Source organism: Haemaphysalis longicornis, unplaced genomic scaffold, assembly GCF_048455015.1.
Source record: "Haemaphysalis longicornis isolate Haplotype H1 unplaced genomic scaffold, Haemaphysalis longicornis Haplotype H1 scaffold_7, whole genome shotgun sequence".
Classification (NCBI taxonomy): Eukaryota; Metazoa; Arthropoda; class Arachnida; order Ixodida; family Ixodidae; genus Haemaphysalis; species Haemaphysalis longicornis.
The window spans coordinates 162,345,265-162,367,316 of NW_027526422.1; the positions used below are offsets into that span (position 1 = coordinate 162,345,265).

Genomic DNA, 22,052 nt, shown 5'->3' on the forward strand with positions numbered 1-22,052 from the left:
CTTCGTGCTCTAATTTTTAAAATATAGCGGACCAACTTGACGAACTATGTGTTTTACTCAAGCTGTCAAATATTTGGAATTACGGATGCGCTTCGGGCCTTTTAAAGCATTAAAAAATTGACAATTTTTTTTTGCGTTAATCGGAGTGAGAATGTTTACTCTAACGCTTATGGGGCAGTTGCCGTAGGGGCTATCATTAAATTTTACAGCTTATATTTTAAGCGGAACGTAAGTGTGAAAATGCTCTCTACAACAACCGATGTTTCTGGCACCACTCGCAGATTCTAGCCTCGACAGCAGTGGCACGACGTGATGGCGAAGGAGTTCGACGGCAGGGGGCGACGCATCGTGACGGATTGTTGCTGGACCGTGCCACCGCTGTCCGCCCTCTCAGCGCTGCTGACGATGCTGATAACAAAAAACAGCGCCCTCTTCTACGTAGCCTTCATTGAAGAGTTCGGCATCAGCCACCAGAGTGCGAGCTGGCCCCTGCTGCTCAACCAAATCATGGCGCACGTGGCCGGTGAGTTATGAACGGCAGCTACACTCTATTTCCTGAATAGGTACAAGTGCCGCACGTCCCGTACGCATTCTGCCCCTTCTACGGGCTCGCTTGGAACACTCCTTATTCCTTTGAGGAACTACTGAAATAACCGCGTTGTTCTAGACCAGTAGCCTTGGGGTAGAGCTGCGGATTTTAGAGCCAAAGGCGTGCGCCTCAGCATTGGTAAAATTTTACCATACCATGTGTAAAGCGAAGTTTCAGCGTCCTCACTGACACCGTTGTACGCCAAGACGCCCTGCAGGAAAGCCAACTTTCTCTGACGATGATGATGAACTATGCTGGGTGAAGTTAAAAATAAAAAGAAACGCTTTCCATGGCCATAATCGATCCTGGGTCCTTCCATTCATGAAGCTGGCGCCTGTCCTATTGCTCCATTTCTTTTTTTTTCTTTATTGTCCAACTAGCGGTAGTACCTGGTGGTGCCCGTGTGAGAAATTATATTATTGACACTAATGGGTACAACACGTGTTCATTTATTCGATAGTTATCATATTTGGCTAGTTCATCGTGAAGTGGTACACACTCAGGAGTTCCTGACTGCTATCAATACATGGACTCCAAACGCATGCGCGTCGGGGTAATATGAAACGACTGGCACTCGTGTTTTAGTGTAACTCTCGCTAAACAAATTGCAACAAGATGGTGCGCTTGAGCGAGTGAGTCAGTGAGTGAAAAACGTTTCATTGAGCCAGTGAAGTGGGAGTGGTTTCAAATCTCAGAATGCCATGTGATGAGCGGGCAGCCTTCGCTGTGGAGGAAGAATTGTCTGGACATCCAGATCGCTGTTAGTCACCAGGTCCTACCACAGCTCAAGGGTGAGACGAGTGGATTGAAGAAGGGGGAGGTTGTTTTGCTTGCACACTTATTATGAAATGAGGAAGAGTGCCAGTTTTTATTGCCCCATTTCGACACGGTCGAAGTGAATGCCGAGCAGCCTTTTCCGATTTGCGTCGTACAGCCTAAACCCAAACTTTATGCCTACAGAGTGCACACCCCACGAGAGTTGCTGTGGGTATTGTAAAAAATGGTGTGTATCTACAGAGTAACACATAATCGCAGTGTGGGATTGGTCAACCAAAGAATTCATCACGAGAAAGCTTCGCGTTCGACCGTTGTCGTCGTTATACTAAGGTGGTCAAGATCTTTTTACCATAAACTCTTCTGAGATAAGAAACTACACTATTTTTGAAAATAAGGTGGCTTGACAGCATTTAGCTCCACCCCATATCCACAAGTTTAATTAACCTAGGCATGGCAGCAGAACTGCAGGTCTCGTAGCTCTCTCGGAATGACCTATTGCTTCCAAATTACCTGCAGATTCATTTTAGCAATGTTCAATTCCAAACAGCACTTGATCTTTACTTAAACTGTGGCTGTTAGTTCCTAGATGGCGCATCAAAATGGCGATGGTATTCCGGGTTTTAAACTGTGTCCCTTTCCCCGAGCTTTGAAGCGGGGTGCAATCTACACTGAAAAGAAGAAAGTGGTACGTCGCTATCACCACGCGGGAGCATACGGTGAATTGCTATACGAAACAATTGCAATAACCATCAGCAGACTGAGGAACTGGGAAAAATAGATTGGGTGGCCATTAGGTGGACTGAACCTCACTGATGGTGGGTTCTCACGACCACGACAAAAAGTTCTGAAGAAAACATATGTTCGCACTTGGATAAGGAGCATTACTCCCAAGGAAACGTAGATTACACGCATAGGCAAGTAGGGTAATAAACAGATTTCTTATAACCTTAAATAGACCCTGCAACACTTTTGCAATTTTTTTTCGAATTCTAAATGCTTGCAGAACGTAGTCAACCAACACATTTAATATTTGTAGACTAGGGGGTCACAAAGCACCTCAGAACAAAACAACGTCTCTATGTCCATTAGATAACTTGGAAACTTGCGGAAAATATATTTCTCTCTTTTCCCGTGTTGGCGTTCTTCTACCGATAGAAGTACGCCTTTAAGCGATGTAGTGGCTATCGGCTCGCTTTGCTTAAGCCGCAGCAACGAACGCATTCAATATCCACTTCAACAAACAGAGCCGGAAAAGCAAAGCAGGAACGGACGGCGCATCTGCTGCGACGACCAATTCACACGGTGGCGCTTTGTTTGGGCGAGAACTGTACGTTTCGCAGTGCTTCCAGACGTGGACGGGAGTGAAAGCGCTTATCAGGAGTGTTGCAGAGACTCTTTAACATTCATTTGCATTACTACTGGGAATTGGAATTTGGCTCTTACCCCGCCTTGAATGATCAGTGAGATGGAAAAATGTTAAATGCAACTCTATTTTGCTGCGCCAGCACAGGGTATTGTGCAAACCAACATATATTTATCCTTATGAAACTTGGCCCAATATTTCATTGCGGGCATTGCCCGCTAGAGTGTGCGTAGAGCTTTGTTAGGCTTGAGAAAGGCAAAATTTTGTCCCGATAAAGCTACAAGTCATTCGTATACGCCTCGAGCGCGGCCTGTAGGGGCGCCACTGAAATCCCCCTAGCGTCCCGTTTCGAAAGCAGCCGCGGGAGTCCGCGTCCCGCTCCCCAGTGCCGCCCCTGCTTTTGCGGCACGTTCACGACTGAGATTTACCGTTTGCGGGCGTTTGAAATCCATGTTTATGTGAAGCAGTCACTCTGTTCGCAAATGGGGTTGTTTACGAGAGTGTAAATGTATCTTACGCGATCTTAGTGTGATATATTCGGTCTGTATAAGCGCCAGGTGTGTGTTGTGTCACAGGCCAGCGTCGCGGAACCGGCGTATGATGGAGCCGATTGTAGTTACACTGACCTGAATTTACTAGCAGTTTCTCCGTAACCACCGGTTCCTCAGATGTTCATTCTACGGATATACACTACGATTTAAGTAGGTTTTGTGCGCTTGCAGAATCAGCGGAGCACTCATACCTGACAGCACGCCAGTTACGTTTGCCAATATACCTCAGATATTGACCACCACCATTTACAAGCCGGTCTGTGTTAATTTCGGGAATATTCAACAAAAGCACGATGGACAATGCATAAATATACTCGGGGATCAGCACACGACAGAGTCGTCTTGTCGTGAGGTGAGCGCCCGCAAACATTCATCTGCTACATATATCATCTGCGAGCAGCGCGGAGACGGGCTTAGAATATAATCCGCATCCGCGACTAAACGCTTCATCGAAATATCGTCATATGGCACAGGGAGCGTGCAGAATAAAGCAGAAACTGAAATCAGAGGGCCTTAAGTTATCACATACCACACTCTTCCAACGACACCTTTCATCGCTTGTTGAACAGCCTACCGTGTATCCTCGGTATTCAATGGCGTGGAATGCATGCAAGCAACCAAGTGTGCGCCGCCATATCTGTGGCCAAGCGTCTGTTGCTAGGCGACGTTGTGCGCACGGCCCGCAGATCAGGCACCCCTTTTCTCATGGAGGAAAGAAATGCTTTTTTTCCCTCCATGCCTCTTCTCCTCTTCTCCTCCATGCAACCGTGTGAGAAACTCTCTGAGTGCACCCACGGCCGGGCTGGAGGAGCGGCGGGCGCGCAGTGCGCGCTCGCCGCTGCTCCAGTCCGGCCGTGGTGCACCGTCACTCGTTACGTCGGGCTCCGCGGGATGGCGGCACTTGTCTGTGCTAAGCACAACTGTGAATCACATGACTTGTTTCACGTTGCGAACTCTTCGCCGAACACATGCCGAACACAAAGTATTGCGTCGAGTTCACTGTGAGTGCGATTAATAACATCTCTGTTGGCGTCACAGTTTAGAATTGGATTGGAACGGAGCAGATGACGCACGCCGGTGTCTTTTTTTTTTCTTCGGCGTGCGGCCGCAGTGGCCCAGGCTGCGCCGCGTCCGTGGCGCATCGGCCATGTCTGTGGCCGTTTCTAGTGTTGCCAAGCGAAGAATTTGACCGCTAAACTTTTCAACGAATACCGTCTTATCCGCCGTACGATCAGCTGTTCGTTGCAGTATAAAAACAAGGAAAGTGAACGCGAGATTTGCGTGTGTGATTACTAAAACGTAGTTGCTTGATTTCGCTCCGCATTTGTACACAGCGTCCCCCTCCTCTGCCCCCCCCCCCCCCCCCCACCGATGTCTCGCGAAATAGTAGCAGTGCATTTCGTGTAGTTGGTCTAGTGAACCCTACCTGGCTTAAGTTTCGACAAACGTCTTAGCATGTCAGAAGCTGCACTGTTTTTTTTTTCACTTCCGTTATTATTATGTTTCTTAATTCCGCGCTTGCACAGCATTTATTTTTCCGTGGTTTCATTAACTTGCGTTGGTTCTTGCTATAAGGCGTGTGTGGGCACATATTTAACGACGCACAGGCTTCGAATATACTTAACCTTTTCGCATGGTTTATATTCTTATAAAAGGCATAAGTTATTGTCCGGGATTGGGTAATCACATCCCCGAAACATATTTTTCTGCGACGTATATATTCGAAACGAAGCCGCATTCGTTGTCCACGCTGCAAAATGAAGCCAACCGCTCATTGTGCCAGTATCAGGTCTAAACCAGGCGGCAGTAGAATTCATTTGTGCCTGATCTTTTGGAGGTGACAGGGGTGATATGTTGCTACCGTCGCCGACGCCCGGAAGAGCGGCGACGAAGCGCGCCGAACGGCGTCCGCGAGTAGCTCTTGCCGGCGATCGCGTACTCTACGAAGACGCAGCTGCTTTTAAGGTGACCTAAACGTACTCTTTGCCTAAAGACGTCACCATAACAAGTTTTTTTAGGGCGCAAAAAGGCGAAAAGAAGCGAAACAGAACCAAAACACTGCACGAGCCCCTATCAGCCACGCAGCGCAAATCCCGTCAACGCCGCGCAGAAACGGCGGCAGGCGGCGCAGCGGTCGCGAAGCTCGAGGCGTATACTCGTCCAAGGCCATCTACGTATTCGCTTGGAACACTTCTATTCTTTCAGAAAAGAACTACAAGAACTCAGGATCGAAAAGGTAGAACCGCGTGTGTTGGAACGTGAGGTTTTGTTCAAGCTCGAGCAATACTGACAGTTCTTCCCGAATGCTGTGTTTTGTAAGTGTAAGGTTCTATTAGTCCATTGTTATTTCCGTAAGTAGGGGTGTTTCCGCATGCCTAAAGCTCGCTTAGGGGCGGAACGGCGCATACCAACTCGATGAATGATCTTTGGGATTCGAACGACACCGTGTAATATAATGCAAATTCGAAAATATCGCGTAATAAATCACTCAAGACTCAGAGTACGAGTTCCCAATCCTTGTATGACGCCCTTGTCGTGCTTGCGCTGTAATTGATTGATTGGTTCACTGTTTCATAGTGCGTGTTCCAGCAGAATTTGTGGCAAAGCTCGGTGGTACGGGCGCTGTATTCCCGCTGGAACATACTCGAAAGCGTTCTCCGTGTACATATTCCAAACGCCCAAGTTGCATGCTCATAAAGGCTCGTCATGTTTTTTTTCTCTCGCCGCGAATAGAACGCGGCGCCTACATTATTCCATTCCACGCCTCAACTGAGCCCTTTTCAACCAAGTCAATTGTTTTTCCGCACTCATATAAAGGCGAAATCCTGTGCCGGACTGTACGTAGTTGTCAATATTCTTACATATATTCATTTCTGTATTGTGTTGCCAGGATTCCTTGTGGGATACCTGCAAGAAAAAGTATCCATCTACCACATCGCTGTGGCGGGATGCTTGCTCAACTTCGCTGCCGTTATTGCGGCATCATTTGCTCCCAACATTGTCTGGATGATCATCACCCTTGGTCTGCTAAGTGGTAAGTACCGAAAGTTCTAGAATGTGTGGCTTCGCTTCCGGATAGAACTAACCCGAAATACAGGGATAGTTTGATTGATTTATTGATCGCTAATAGTATCTTCTTAGTAACGGGTTAATAACGTGTCATCTTAACAAATAAACCTATATATCAATGTTTTATACTCTTCATTCATTGTAGCGCTGCTCTTAGGGCAGGCCCGAAATAATTTTCTATTACAGGTGGTGGGCCGTCCTAGGCAACATTCTTCCTCTGCGTTTCGTCTACAACACTCTAATCTTCTTTCACTCGCGTCGACATCCTTGAAGTTAACTCCCTCTGGGATACCCTTAAATATTAGGGCTTCTTGAAGCCGAATATCTACCTCATGTAGATTTGAATGCATACGCTCACATTACAACACTATGTGCCGCACAGATTCTGTGTCTTTCCCGCAGACCACGCATACCCCCTAATATTGTGGATGCTTTCCCACAACGCTCTTAGTTCTTAAGCAACCTCCTCTAGGCTCAAATAGCAAAGCACCGTTCATAAACGTATTGCAGAAAGTTTCCTTGTTGATGTCCGATTTCTCTTCCGATGTTTCCGCTTCCATTTATTCTCCCCTTTTATTTGTTTCTATATTTGTTGCTTCCTTTTGATCACCTTGGCTATCTGTGATTCTCTTTTGTTCTTTACGTATTTCATCGTTAGCCTTCTAGTCTTCCTTATCCACGACATGTCCAGGCTTTTGAGGTAGGGGTAAATAAAAACTGTTGCTTTCCACCTACGTGGATCCATTGATCTCAACCTCCCCTCAAAACATATTTTACTCTGAGCTTTCCGAAATTGAAACGACGCCTAGCCCATATCTCCCTCCACCTCATTAGTTGTTTTAACATGCGCTCTTATGGCCAAACGGCGTGCTGTTCTGTTAAGCGCTAGTATTTTACCCCATCTGTATTGGCATAAACCACTCACAGTTTCGAGCCTTTTCCTACAAACCGAGAAACATTCAATTTTGGATCGGTGACCCTGAGAATCGAATGCCTGGTGCATGATTTCTGAACTGAGCAGGTTTTAAGAGAGCGAAAAAATTTGAGGATTATTTCTAGCCATTACCTAACTATTGGTGTCACTTTTAATAATGTCCCTGTGAAGACAACACATTCGGCGAGGTATGGTTCTCCTGTGCTCACGTTTCTTCATTTCTATGGACAGATTACGCCACAAATGTTCACCTAACCCCACGATTTATAGTAACACCACTGCTCCCAAAAAGAATCCCGGCCCATTTTTAGTAAAATAAAACCGGGGGGGAGAAGGGGGAGCAGGAGGGGCGGCGCCGCATGCCGTATAGAAGTGTCTGCTTGGCGCCTTGGCGTTTTTGTCCCCGGTGGTGAAACCGTTGTGGGTAGAGGTATAAAGCTTTGCAAAAGGTATTCAAAAGACTCGGGTCTTTGAAGCACGAAGCGTTGTAGCGCGAGGCGTTGGAGCACCAGTGTCATGGTGTGTTCTTTTAGTACGCGTTACGTTCTATCGCGAAGCGTAAACGATTGTCCCAGTGCTTTACTACCTTCACTGCATCGACGATGAAATGAGACGACGACGACGTTCTAGTGCGAGGCGTAAATGAGTGTCCGGTGTTTTAGTGACGTGGCTGCATCGACGATGACGTGAGACGACTGCATGAGACGACGCATTAGACGCCGACTTCTGGAGCCCCTAAGGGGATCCGCCCCTAATACAAAAATTAATATCTGCATCCTGAAATAAGCCATCTAGTGACTCATCTTGAAAATCAGCTGTAGGAGCAGTCGCAAGGCTTCGTTGATAGTAAGAGTTTCTGGTTTGTGATGCGAGATAATATCCGATAATAGCATGAAGCATGGAACAGACACTTGTAAAAAGTCGCAAGGTTACAGCATAGTGCACAATACATCTTTGCTTCCTAATTAATTTCTGTAGTTGAATAAAAATTTGAATGAGTCTTTTTTAAAAGAAATTTTCAAGCAGTAAGAAAGACATGAGCGTAGCAATCAAGTTACTAGATTAAGGGCATTGTGAAACTGCTGAAGGCAGATATTGAAAACATGCGATTCAAGATATTTTAAGTGTTTTCCCGGAACTCCCGTAATACTGCCGCAGAAAAATGGGACATACATGCCAGGATTCCAAATCGCAATGGAAACCTCGGGCGTGTTTGAGGCAAAATGACAGCACGTAACTTAGAGCACTGTGCCATTTTATTAGGAATACACTTTGAAGTGATTCGCGCTACGAAAAAAAGGAAACACGTGAAGACAGCACTCTAGAGGGAGGCGAAAATTAACTAAACACAAAAAAGGTATCGGCAGGAGGTTTTCTAACAAGAAGAGAATAAAAAAATCACCAGAAGATGACGAGCCAGATTAGTAACGCTAAAAGTTCCATTAAGCAAAATTTCATTGCGTTCGTGACGGGATGCACGAGAGATAAAGCAAGGAGCGCAATTTGAAGAACAAGAAGAGAATGTCACCCGCAGGAGCGGACTAGAACTTTTGTGACAGGAATATTCCCCAGCCACATTCCAAGCAGAATAATTTTGACCGACGGACGGACGAACGGACGGGTGGAAGGACAGACAGACAGACAGACAGACAGACAGACAGACAGACAGACAGACAGACAGATGGATCGATGGTGGGACAGTCGGGCGTACTGGGCCAACGAGCGGAAAGACCAAAATTTTCGCTTTTAGGTAGCCTAATGCTGGCATCCTCCGAAGTAATTGTGTCATTTTCTGCACGCGATGGATTGGATAAGTTAATTTCAAAAGGATGGCGCTGCGGCCCAAAAGAGAACGGGGTGGTGAAAGGACGGACTTTTTACATACAGAAATGCGATTAAGAGCTCCTGACGTCTCAAACGAAAATAGCTGCTTCTCGCATTTACACTTGCCGAATGGTGATATATGACATTCCGAAAGTCATCAGTCCTAAGGTGCCTTGGCCTGGCAAGCGGCTTTTCTTGCTTCTTCTCGGCATCGTTACCATGGTTGCGCTTCTACTACACTCGAGCGTCTAACAAACTTGCCAATGCTAGAGAATACCAGCGCGAAAGAAGACTCCTCACGACTGTGGATCATTCCATCTCATGTGAAAGATACAAATAGGCAGCGCAGACAAGCGCTAGAAGTGTGGCAGCAGTGCCTGTTCTCTATTACTAATTCACTTAGGCTAATTTTATTTTCGGGTGCGGCTCTTAAGCACCTGCTTCTGTAATTCCGCGTCGTCCTTAGCCGTCAGGCTCGTGGTAATCGACAAAACAAAGAGGACGTCGAAACTAGACTGAGCAGGAAAGCAACGAAGGAGAACATGCGGCAGGTGCGGGGAGGAAGGCAGTATGCCGGGAGTGCCGCGCGGGATGTGTTCGATGAAGGACCTCCTGCAAGATAGCGCCAGAATAGTACGCACCAACGTGCGTTCGCCGATGACGCGATCATTTCGTGAGACGGAGGAAGCGCTGCGCGAGAGGAAGCTTAGCGCCGCCGTCTCCAGAATTAAGGCGCGCGCGCCACCACAGATTCAGGCCTGAACCGTCACCGAGAAAGCTACATTTCGCGCGGCGCTCAAATTTTCTCTTAGTGAGTATCGTATTTGTCTGCCCTTTTTCGGTGGTCTATATTTGTGCTGTTATGCGTACTTCAAGAAAATAATAAAGCCATATTGGAGCTCCCCGTGTCGATACAGTGGATTACATGAAGGATATCAAGTTCAGGTAATGATGGAAGATCACGCTGAATTATCATATTCCGAGGACACGGTTGTCAAGTGGCCAGTGCCGTGAGTTTGATTACGAAATTCAGCCACTGTTACATTTCTCCAGCGATATTCTTTATTATATATTTCATAGCTCTCCATTACACGAACGGACGTATTTCCGAAAAGTATTTGAAGAGTAAAGGGTAAGACAATCGCATTATGTTTTTGGATTTTTATTCTTCTATAGACCTTTTCAACTTCCTCGCCCTGGGACCTGCCATTATATCTGTGGCTGTGCTAGCGGCTGAATGATTGGCGCTGTCGAAAGGAAAATGTAACCGCGCATGCACAACACAGCCCCGAACATGCCCTTACCTTATTACAAATTAACAGATGAACAGGTTTAGAGTGTTTTAAAGTTTTTCATTTACTTTGTCCTTCCTTACAATTCTGGTCCTATGTTTGTGTGCAGCTTCTACTTTAGCCTGACAGCCAACATTTTCTTAGGGTAGCATGCTCTGAACGCTTTCACAAAAATTGTTTCCCTTTGATAAATAAGCAACACGTGGTGCTTTTTTGCCTTTCAGGTACGGGGAATTGCATGATTATGCTCACGCTCTCCCTCTACGCAATGCTCTACTTTGACAAGTACCGCGCTACAGCAAGTGGCTTCAAGTACACTGGAATGTCTCTGGCCCCGCTCGCATTTCCGATGGTCTTGTCGGCCTTGCTGCGAGAATACGGTCTGCACGGCACCCTACTTATTATGTCGGCTTTCATGCTAAACACCCTACCGCTGGCTATGCTCATGAACAAACCAAAGCCTTTTAAACTGTGCTGCTGGAAGAAGAAGTTGGAGACTTGCAAAAACGCCAGCGCCGAAATGCCGGCTTCAACAACCGCTCTTCGTCGGGATAGTGTGCCGTACCTATCTTTAGACAAAAACAGCAATCAGGAAATTGTGACAAACGGGCAGAGGGAAGGCATCGCAGCCAAACGGCTTGTTGGAAACGGCTTTGCGCGCGAAAAAACACCTGCATGCTCGAACACTCAAGGAGAAGGCGTCTGCCAGAGTCATGAAGCTGATGACAATGTACAAAATGAAGCTACAGGAAAGGCTGGCCTGCCCCAAACGTGGGAGGCTGTTTTAGAGAGCTATCACGGCGAAGAAAATCTTGCATATGATGTCACAGAAGTAGGGAAGGAATGCATGAAGACTGGGGCGAGCAACAAGACCTCCGGCAGTATTTCAAGCTCCGAAACGACGTTGAAACTGTATCATGGCATCTCCGAAAATGGCACAGCGAAGGGAACTAGGGACATTACCGATACATGCTTTGAGACCAAGTTCATGGTCGAATCGAAATACCACAAGGTTGAAGGTGACGGAGGAACGACAAACATCTCTCAGACAAAACTCCAGGAGTCTGTAACAACGGCGAGTGAGAAACTTCCCACAGGTGGCATTGTCGATCTATTGAAGAACCCAGTTTTGTACCTTCTGGTCATAACATTCGGGGTGGGCGAGTATATTTCCATCACTTTCGAAACAACAGTGCTGGACTACGCTGTGGACAAAGGCTCTGTTAAGAGCAAAGCAGAACACGTCATCGTGTATGTGGCTGCCGCCGAAATGGCCGGTCGTCTCGTGGTGCCGTTGTTCTGGGACCGTGCGGGGTTCCGCCGCAGTCTGCTTGTCGCGCTGTGCCTGGTGGTTGAAGCGACCTGCCTCGTCGCCATGCCACATGCGACGTCCTTCGGTGAAGTCGTTGCGACTGCAGTGGCCACGGGACTTCCTGCGGGCTGCGTGGTGGCCATGAAACCTGTGCTGCTGAGTGACTGTTTGGGTGTACAAAAGCTGTCCATCTGCTGGGGAATCGCCGGAATCGCCATGCTGCCGGTTGCCCTTGGAGGTCCTCTTCTCATAGGTGAGTGTTCTTGCATCAACATGACCATAACTAACAATGATAGCAGAAGTCAACTGAAAAATATTTTGTTTGAGAATAAAAAAAATAGTGGTGCCCCAAGGCAAAAAACACAAAAAAATATCTTCAATTCAAAATTTATTACCATCGTGCGCCCATATGAATGCAATTCACGATATCTCCTTTCAGCTTCACAGAAAGTGCATTCTGCTTTGTTCGTACCAGATAGACAGCGTAAAAACATAAATACTGCTCAAGTATGTATAGGTAATAATGGCACAGAAAGTAACCGAGTGAAGTACACTGGTGGCGTATTTAAAACGTATCATTTTCTATTACAAATTTTCAAAATAGCAGTACAAACTAAATTTGCCTTATCGCGAACTATTGTATTTCAAGAGTTAAATATTTATCGTGTCACTTGCCTGGAAAATTTGTTCTCTTAAGATTAATATTGCTGCCATAATCAGCACTTTGAACTGGTTTACCCGCCGACACCTATGCCGCTTAAAAACGGCGATTTCAATGTACGTGTATGAGCCCTTAGCAGCGAAAGCTAGCTGAATTTTATAACGATTGACTTATTGTTTGTTTGAGTTATAAGTTGAACACTTTTTAATCAATGAAAATATGCGAAAAATAATGGAGAGTTACCACTGCTGGGCCTCATTGAACTCTTACATTGGTGGAAGGCGGTTTATAAGCCTCACGTCTCATGAATTATTCTTGAAAAAAAGTGCAACGACAAATCTAGACAAAAGCATTAGGACATGATTCTGCCGCCTGTTTGACTTATGTGCGTTTGTTATGAGGAGATCGCCCACTTGTTCTGTTCAATTCCAGCGAGTGAGGACTCTTGTTCGCCATTACAGTACAAGTTTTACGATTTCTGCAAGAAATTCAGTGGCTCGGAATAACCTGAGTATAAAAGGTATTGAATACCTCCTTCCGGAAAGGGTAGAGCCTGATCTGGACGTGGAGGAGTCATAATGGGGAGCATAAAAATGAAAGAGACTGGATACAGTGCGACAAACCTTGTGTCGTGCAGGATGTGGAAGTTCTCGGAAGGGTGAGGTGTAGTGGCCACAGTATAGTAAAATCTCGAATAAGGCTTGATTTGATGAGGAACCGTAACAAGCTAGTACGAAACTCTATGGTTCTAACAGTAAGACGGAAAGCTGAATAATTTAGGATCGCGTTGCAAAACCGATATTCAGCTCAAACCGTTGAAGCACAGTTTACGACACAGAAGCCAACGACAATATTACACGCATTTTCACGGAGTGTGCAGTAGTAGTTGCAGGTACGATTGGTCGACGTGATACTTTTAAACTTTCCCGGGACACGAAAGATTTAATGAGGACTTGGCAAAGCATGACACTATCCACCACAGCTGACCAAATAGAACTGCGAGAGATTACGAAGTTATTCAATAAGCGTAAGACAGCTGAAATACGGAAGTATAATTTGGAGAGGATTGAGCATGCTTTAAAAACATGGAGGCAGCTCCAAAGCATCGAAGAGGCGTCCATGCGCGGGGGAAAATCAGATGTATGCACTTGAAGACAAGTAAGCCAATGTCATCAAAAATAGGGATAAAATAGATATAGTAGCCGAGGAGTTCTATAGAGATCTGTAAAGTAGCCACGACATCCCGGAAAATACTTTAAGAGGAAGTAGTTAAGATTTGATGGACGTCGCACGACTAATGACAGATAAAGTAAAGAATGCTTTGTAAAAAATGCAAGGCGGCAAAGCACCTAGTGCGTGTCAGATAACACCAGACCTCTTGAAGAATGGCGGGGAAATCGTACTATAAAAATTGGCAAAACTGCATACGCAATGCCTAATGACTGCGAGTCTACCGGTTTTTCGGAGGAACGCGAAAATCATCCTAATGCATAAGAAAGGTGACATGAAGGACTTCAAAAATTACAGGAGGCTCAGCTTACTGTCAATCTTCTACAAAGTGCTGGGCAAAGTATGTATAATTTCTAACAGACATTGTTCCACCTTAGATTTTAGTAAACCTAATGAACAAGCAGTGTTTCGTAAAGGCTATTCAGCAATGAACCGTAATTACACGATAAATCAGGTCATAGAGATATCGCGCGGAGTACACTGAACCTCTTTATATGCCCTTCATAGATTATAAGAAGGCAATTGACTCTGTCGAAGCATCAGCAGTCAATCAGGCATTGAGGACTCAGGGTGTAGATGAGCAGTGCGGAAGAATACTAGAGGATATCTACATTGGGTCTACTGCTACCATCATCTTCTATAAGGAGAGCAGTAAAATACCTATAAAGAAGGGCGTCGGACAAGGAGACACAATCTCTCCAACGGTAGTAGCAAAATCTTTACAAGAAGTATTAAGAACATTGGATTGCGAACGGGTGTGAGGAAGGGTTAAGGGAGTATACCTCAGCAACCTCAGATTTGCTGATGACGTTGCAATGCTAAGTAACTCGGGAGAACAATTGCAAAGCATGCTTTCTGAACTGGGCAAACAGAGTAGAACCGTGGTACTGAGAATTAATATGCAGAAAATCAAAGTAATGATCAATAACCTCGGGACAGCACAGCGGTTTGCGATAGGTAGCGAGGTGGCGATAGGTACAATTGCAACGAACACTCCAGAGGGCATACCAGTGAAGAAAGTGCTTGCAAACGCGGTTTTTTGCGACAACACAACGAGAACAGTCAGCAACAAAGTACATTAACATATAGTGTCACGCTAAGTGGTCTCGCGCAGTAAACCACAGAGTTGAATCTTGCGGCCAGGAATTGCTTAGTTAGCTGAGAGTGAAGCGCATTTTTTCAAGTAGCATAGTTCCTTTCCTTTCAGGTGCATTGGGAGACTTTAGATACTTTACAGTCGCTGTAAAGTCTGCTTTAAAGTCATTAAACCCCCATCTCTAAATACTACAGAAGAGAGATATGAGACAAATGAACCTCCATATTGTGAACTACTGAGGTATGCCATTTGGTGATGACGGCATTGATGCGGGGTTAATGTAGGACACAGCGGGAACGGCAGTGAGCAGACAAATAAAATCCTTGAAGACGTGATTAAAAAATGCTGCAAGCTAAGCTCGGAGTGAAACAAAATCAGGAAACGAAACTGTAAAAATAACCCCTGAATCAACTTAAAAAACTGTGCAAAGAAAAGGAAGGACACCAAAACAAGGGAAAGAAAATCATGACAGGCGCAACGCCAATGAATATGCTCGTCGCTGAAGGATTGCAGATGACGCAGTGGCACATTTATCTGTTCAGTAACCTTGAACGTTCCCCTCCGCACTGTTTACTTGATTAAGATTTATTCACCTGAGTTAACCAATGCCGGGTTCCGAAAACTCCCTGGTTCCTAACGGCTTTCGTTCAATAGCCTAATGCGCTCGCGGCCAGAGCTACGCCCAGATAGATTTCATCCCCTGCGTGCGTGAATACTCGAAATCTAATGAAACTAAAAGATGGTATGAACAATATAGGGCTTTGTCTAAACGTACCACACTAACACCTTGAAGCGGCACATCTTGAGCATAATTCAGGAGCACATTGATTGCCAATACCGGTGGGTGCGAGTCCGACCCCCGCTTTATAGACAGCCCGAGGTAAGATAAGCTAGCCTAAGGAAAGCAATCATTGCTATCTTCAACCTACCCACCGTGGTGGCTCAGTGGCTAAGGCGTTGTGCTGCTGAGCACGAGGTCGCGGGTTCGATTCCCGGCCGCGGCGGCCGCTTTTGTGATGGCGGCGAAAAGCAAGAACGCCCGGGTGTACAAGATTTCGGCCGACGTAATGATCCCCAGGCGGTCAAAATTAATCCGGAGCCCTCCACTACGCCACGCCTCATTGCCTGCGCTGCGTCGGTGCTTTCAACCCTACAATAAATCAATCAGCTATCTTCAACCTAACGACCACTTAATTCATTGATTTGGTAAGTTTGACAAAAAACAAATGCGGGAATTGCACTTCACGTCATGTAGAACTCGCTTTGTTTGGCAGTTGTGAGCGGAAACACAAATCAGGTTGATTTGCTTTCAGGAGTTAATCAGGCGTGCCAAACACCAAGGTGAATTGTCATTGTGAAGATCGCTCATAAAATGAGCAAGCGCCGTTTTGCGCATCGAAACACTTAGCAGCAGGTTCGATGGGGGTCCTTTGGGAGTCTTTTCTGCTATAAAAAGAACATCCTTCCTACCTTCCTCCATTGTGCCAGAATTCAGTAGTTTAACGACAAAGCTCTGATTCAAACAACTGAAAAGCGCTACGTATACTCCACAGAAGAACAGCTACGAGGCAGGGACGAATAGCACGCCCTGATTACGATTCTTCCTCAGTCCCCAGGCTCTTTAGCACACTTCTTTCTGGCTGTGGCGGAAACAAGGCGAAAGATATCTAGCAAGGCTAGGTACCGGAGAAACTGTTTGAATGTTGTCGCCGGCCGCCCGGCGGCTATGGCCGGGCGGCTGTCCGAGTTCTTAGAGCGAAACTATTTGCACTTACCTGGCAAATATTCTCTGTCCGTGCTGTAGTGTACACCGTCACGTCGACAACGACAAAAATTGGCTCAGTTCGCACTAATGGTAAGGCTGGAGAAACAGCAGAGCTGGCTGACCCTTTGCCTTTGTAGGAGACCCGGCTGTTGCTTCTCACCTAGATTTCCCATCTTGCGGATAAAAGTTCTCAATGACGGGAGGCCGGGATCGTTTTAAAAAGTCCGCAGGCTTTCACATCTCCCAAACCGGCTTCGCGAACGCCCCACTTCGGGCGTGAACGCACGAGAACTGGCGAGTAGGAGAGCACGCGAGAGATCACGCCACAAACGCTGGGCTGAGTGTTCTCGAAGGTGGAACTGGCCGAAGCCGGCGCTCCTCGCGATGTGCACGCTCACGTGCGCTCAATATTTTTTCTTGGTATTTTTTTCTGGCAACCTTAGACGGCGGAACTGAAGTGCTATTAAGCAGCTCTACTGTTAAACATGAAGCCATAATTCGGTGTTTTGCTCTGGCGGGGGGGGGGGGGGGGGGGGGTGGCGGAGGCAGGGGGGGGGGGGTGACGGAGGCAGGGTGTGTTTGATGGAAACATTGAGGGTGCGCGCACCGCCGTTACAAAATGTGTGCGTTCACCCGCGAACTCAGTTAAACAAAAACAAGCTATGCTTTACTCTGGACTCTCTCGGTTCACGGCGCAGTTCACTACGCGATCGCCTCGGCGGCGAATGGCAGGATTTGTGGGGCGCCTGTGGCCTGTGGCACCCTGGTGTAGTAACGGCCCCAACCTCCCATGAATACGCCAAATGATGATGTGGTACAATGGCAGATGCGGTACTGCTACTGCGGGTAAGGATCACCGATGGAGGCGTGATCAGCGTCAGCGGATTCCCGGCACCGGCGTGACCTTTCCACATATATAATTTCGCCATTTTAGAACAACTCAAAATAGCTTAGCTCGTCCTTCACCTAGCCGACTGGAGCGTCACTATGTTTTTTAAGTGCGAATGCATTTCTTAAGCGAGCCTGAATCGTCCGCCGCCGTCGTCCGCATAGCAACAGCTGCGGGTGCGCGCGCTCCTCGTCTTCCTCCTCGTCTTGCCTAGCAACGGGGGGAGATGGGCGCGCGCTGCTCTCCTCCTCCTCTCTCCGCTCAGTGACTGCGGGTGTTGGGCGCATCCTCTCCACTTCGGGCGGGAGAGCTCTCGCTCGCGTAGCGGGCGCTCCGCATTCCGACGCGTGAGGGCGCTAGTGTAGCCCTCGCCGTAACGGCGGGCGCTATCTCCGCTCAGTGACTGCGGGTGTTGGGCGCCTCCTCTCCACTCCAAGATCACGATATCCACCGTAATCGCGCAATCAACAACCGTGCATTCGCACTTACACACTCTCCCCCTCGGGGAAGTGCGAGGGAATTTTTTTCGCTCCATGTGAGCCAATCATTTACAGTTAATGACCTTGATGTCGCGCTTGTGGAAAACACAGCAGCGGCAAGTACCGTTCTGATAGCGTGGGTTTTCTGGCTCCTTAGGCCTGCGTGCAGCGTGCAGGCGGTCAGTGTAGAGTTAGAGTCTCTGCAAGACGTCTGATAAAGGCTTTCACTATTTCCCTCGCGTCTCGAGGCACTGCAAAAGCTCTAGTTATTGCCAGCACGGAGCGACATGGTGGGATTTGCTCGTCGCAGCAGCAGATCCGCCTTCCGTTTACGCTTTGATTTTGTGGCTCATTTTAGGTGGCTATATTGTGCGTTTATTGCTTCAACTAAACGAAAGCCAGCTAATAGCTCTACACCGCTGTAATGACGTAATTCGAGCCCTCGAAGAACCCCAAGACCGTGAAAAAGAAAAATCTTTTGAACAAGTTTTAAAGTTCTCTGATGGGCATAGAGCAGTAATTTTTGGCTGAAGTACTTTGTGACCTCCCATTCTAAGTACTCAATGTTTTTGTGGACTACTTTCTCAAAGCCTTTACGATTTAGAAAGAAAAGGTGAAAGAAGTATTCTAGGGTCCCCTTATATTTGTTGCCCGAGCGTAGCGAAGATGAGAAAGTCATAGATTGCGCAAACGACACGATCATCTTGCTGCTGCTATACGAACACCAGCAAGTGCTAATGAATGGAGGGGAGTGTTTTTCCAAAATCCGGTTCTTTCAAATTAAACGAAGATGTATATTGACCATGATTATGTAACAAGGCTCAGGGACAACAGAGGGCAAGAACCTCCAAAAGGCTGTAATGCGTCATCACGGCCTTCCTAAGGCTAGACACCGCTCACAGGAAGAGAAATGGATAGCTAATGCGCATTACAATAAAATTCCAGGCGATAAAATAGTATTTACCAGTGACGTATAAACTGTTAAACCTCTGGACGTAACCAGCGTAACTGTTCTAGTGAACATAATGTTTAAGCTACAAGCCTGCGGGTACTGAAAAAACTACAAAGTAGAAATGCATCAAGACACTAATTTGATGGCCCGCAGCTATAAGAAGCAATAAATACTCTAGAATTAGGGATTTGAAACTATGACGGGAATGATTTAAGGTATGAACGGCCGTTGCTTCTCTATTTGCGTCCGGCCCCTTCATGCGCTGCTTTAAAATTAGTTTGAGGGATTGTTTATATACGAGGAATATGGATTCATAAATGCTTCAAAAAATACATAACATTGCTGTGGCACGTGAGAGTTTGATAGTTCATTCTGCGCCAAACGAATGGATGCCAAAATATGTCTCTTCTAAAGAGTCACAGATGAATGAAACTTCATTAAAAAAATTTTTAACGTGTGATGTTTGATATAAAAAAAATTGATACTTGCTAGACTCAGTCTCCCGAATGAACAAACTCCCATTTCTGGTCAACTGTATTGTTGTTGAGCATGTTTTTCTAAAATTCCTCTCTCCGCAGGGCTCTTCCGAGACACCATGGGGTCCTACGACAACCTCTACCGCACGTTGGCGGCGATGTGCGCCGTCTTCTCTGTACTCTTGTTTGGTTTTGCGTACTACGAAACACGCTGCCAACGGAAGCATGCAGACTTCACAAAGCCTGGCGCGGATGACAGTAGTTTTGGCCACAAAAGCAGTAATAAGTGATATTTCATCAGTGATTACTTTAGAGAAGCGTGGATTTATTATTCCTAGCCCTTTATCTTTGCTGAGCGAGTGCACCGTGCGCGCCAGGTTTGTGCAAAAAGAGAAGACGTGTGAATTTGCTGTCATGTACGATCCTAGAAAAGTGGAAGCTACGTAGGCCACGAAATATCCCCAAGTGATATGTACGTAAACTACGTTCGATTCCTGATCACTGAAGTGGCAACGGTGTAATTCCAATGCGCTTCAGTACAGTTCCAAGTCCCTTTCCATGTGACAACTTGGAACGGGAGCTTCATACTATGGTAGCAAAATTCCAGATGTTTGAACGCATCAAAACGTCTCTAGCATTGTCAAGAGTGCAGCATATTAAAAAAAAACAAATCAATACCGAAAGGACCGCGGCTTTTGTATCTAGGAATGCATGTATTCGATAGTTACCACTAAAAAAAGGAAATAGTCAGCTGCCATTTCCCGTCATTTTATCACAACCCGCGTCAGCATCCGGGCAACGAATGCTTTCAAAAAAAACTTCACGTTAAGTAAATAACTAAAAATGTTGTGCTTAAACAAATCTAAATAAGGCAGCGGTTGCTTTCAGTTGTGTTACAAAAATGTGGCATTCCTCCTACAACTCGTCGAGAAGAAAGCCAAAATTGAGTCCGCGGTGTCGGTCCGCATGCTGTCCGCATTTTTGCTTATTTCGTGTTTGAAAATCTATAAACTACAGCACGAGTGCCTTTTTTCTGTCTCGGAGATTACCAAGTATAGTAACATCATACATTGGAGAAACCGAATAGCGAATCTATAACGCATTTGAACCTAGCGGCTGAAACAAAGTGCCACTTTCTTCTTACCCCGCTGTCACTGCCATTGTGAGTCCTTCTAGAAGCAGAATAACTCAACCATCGAGAGCAGCACTGAAGCATTTAAGCATGAGTGAAATGTCTTAAGAGTACTCAGCTACACCACACTGCCATCATAAACCCAAAGGTTACGTAACGCGGAAGAAAGCCTATACGTACATCCCTCGTTAACTCCAACTGCGATATCTCGAAATAACGGGTAAGTCGAAATTTGTTCGCCGTGGATTTACCTGTCAAAGAAGCCATGTATTTTTCCCATTTATATCGAGGCGTTTTTGGGGGGTATCTCGGATATTTCAAAATATTGACAGTGGAAGAAAACACAAGGCAAGTTTGGTAGAGACAGCAGATGTACGCTCTACTGGGCCGGTGTTCCCGTTACCGGACCGCTGTCGGATGCTTACATCGTTGTGAGATCTTTGGATGAGGCAGCTGATCATGACGAAGAGGATCCTCGAGAAAGCCTACACCGACAGAAACAACAAAGATGCTGCGTCTGCTTCGCAAAAGGGGAGAATATAGCTGTGGCGACCAGCAATTGCTGCCATGCATTGAGAAGCTCGAGAACCCTTTTCTGGGACCAGGTGCGAACGCGAAACCGGCGGGCATCACGCAGTTCTTTTTTCTGCAATAATAAAAATTCCTGTTTTCTGCTAACTTTTTTGCCTTTATTGTGGAAGCTCCCCTGTGCAGTGTATTTTTGTTACCGGCATTAGCTCGTTTTTGATTGATTGATGGATTGATTTGTTTGTTTGTTTGTTTGGTTTGGATTGTTTGTTTAGGGAGAGTACAAGTACATCGCATAAAAAAGTACAATTTTTAATCTTCTGCCAAAGTAAACGCGGCAAAAGGCGTTTGAGCCCAATTGATCGAGCCCGGTTGGTCGAGCCTCACCTAGCCGCCTCACGATGCTCCGTCCCTGATGTGGCACAACGGCGACATCACTAGCAAAGCCCTTCAGCAACCGGTGAATCATATTATAAACATGGAACAAATCAATGGCAACATAGGCAAACTATACAAGACAATTGTTGGTTATATCAAACAATGACAAAGCACAAAAAAGCTGTACAATAATAACGCATTTATACTACGCAAACGATGAAGACCATGACATAAGTAGAAAAAGCTTAATTAGCAAGGAAGAGTTTACAAGAACTATACCAAGGCAATCTTTTATTGCCCTAACGGCGGCTACGCAGCATACTTTGAGCAGTACTCAAGACTCAAACAATACTCAAACAATACTCAAGAAAACTTTCCCACGTTACCACAGAATATAAGATATAAACTGGTCACGCGCGAGAATAAATTTTATGGAAAATATTGTCTTTTTTTCTAAATATACGTACCGAAAGGGAACTCTGATTAACTTTCGTTATTTCAGGGTAGTTTAAAAAATTCGGAATTCAAAAGCCTAAGTTTTGCTTACCGTAAGGTTTTGCGGTATTCTTATATGTCAATCGTGGACATACAGTGGAGAAGGAGAACAAGAGACTTCAGGATAAAGTAAATAAAACCAGCACGCGCAGGAGAAGCGACCAAGGCAAGAAAAAATGAAGTGAAAGAATTGGAGACAACGAACTGGGACAAAAAGATGGAACGAAGCAAGACGTTAGATATCTACAGGATCGGGAAGC

General features: G+C 46.1%; 1 protein-coding gene across 1 annotated transcript; it reads left to right on the forward strand.

The window, feature by feature from the left end:
• Positions 1 to 285: 285 nt before the first annotated feature.
• LOC144147176 (uncharacterized) lies at positions 286 to 21,061 on the forward strand. Its single transcript, XM_077679247.1, has 4 exons — positions 286 to 523; positions 6,171 to 6,314; positions 10,624 to 11,964; positions 19,362 to 21,061. The coding sequence occupies exons 1-4, from the start codon at positions 313 to 315 to the stop codon at positions 19,547 to 19,549; spliced, it is 1,884 nt and encodes a 627-aa protein (XP_077535373.1). The 5' UTR covers positions 286 to 312; the 3' UTR covers positions 19,550 to 21,061.
• Positions 21,062 to 22,052: the final 991 nt, after the last annotated feature.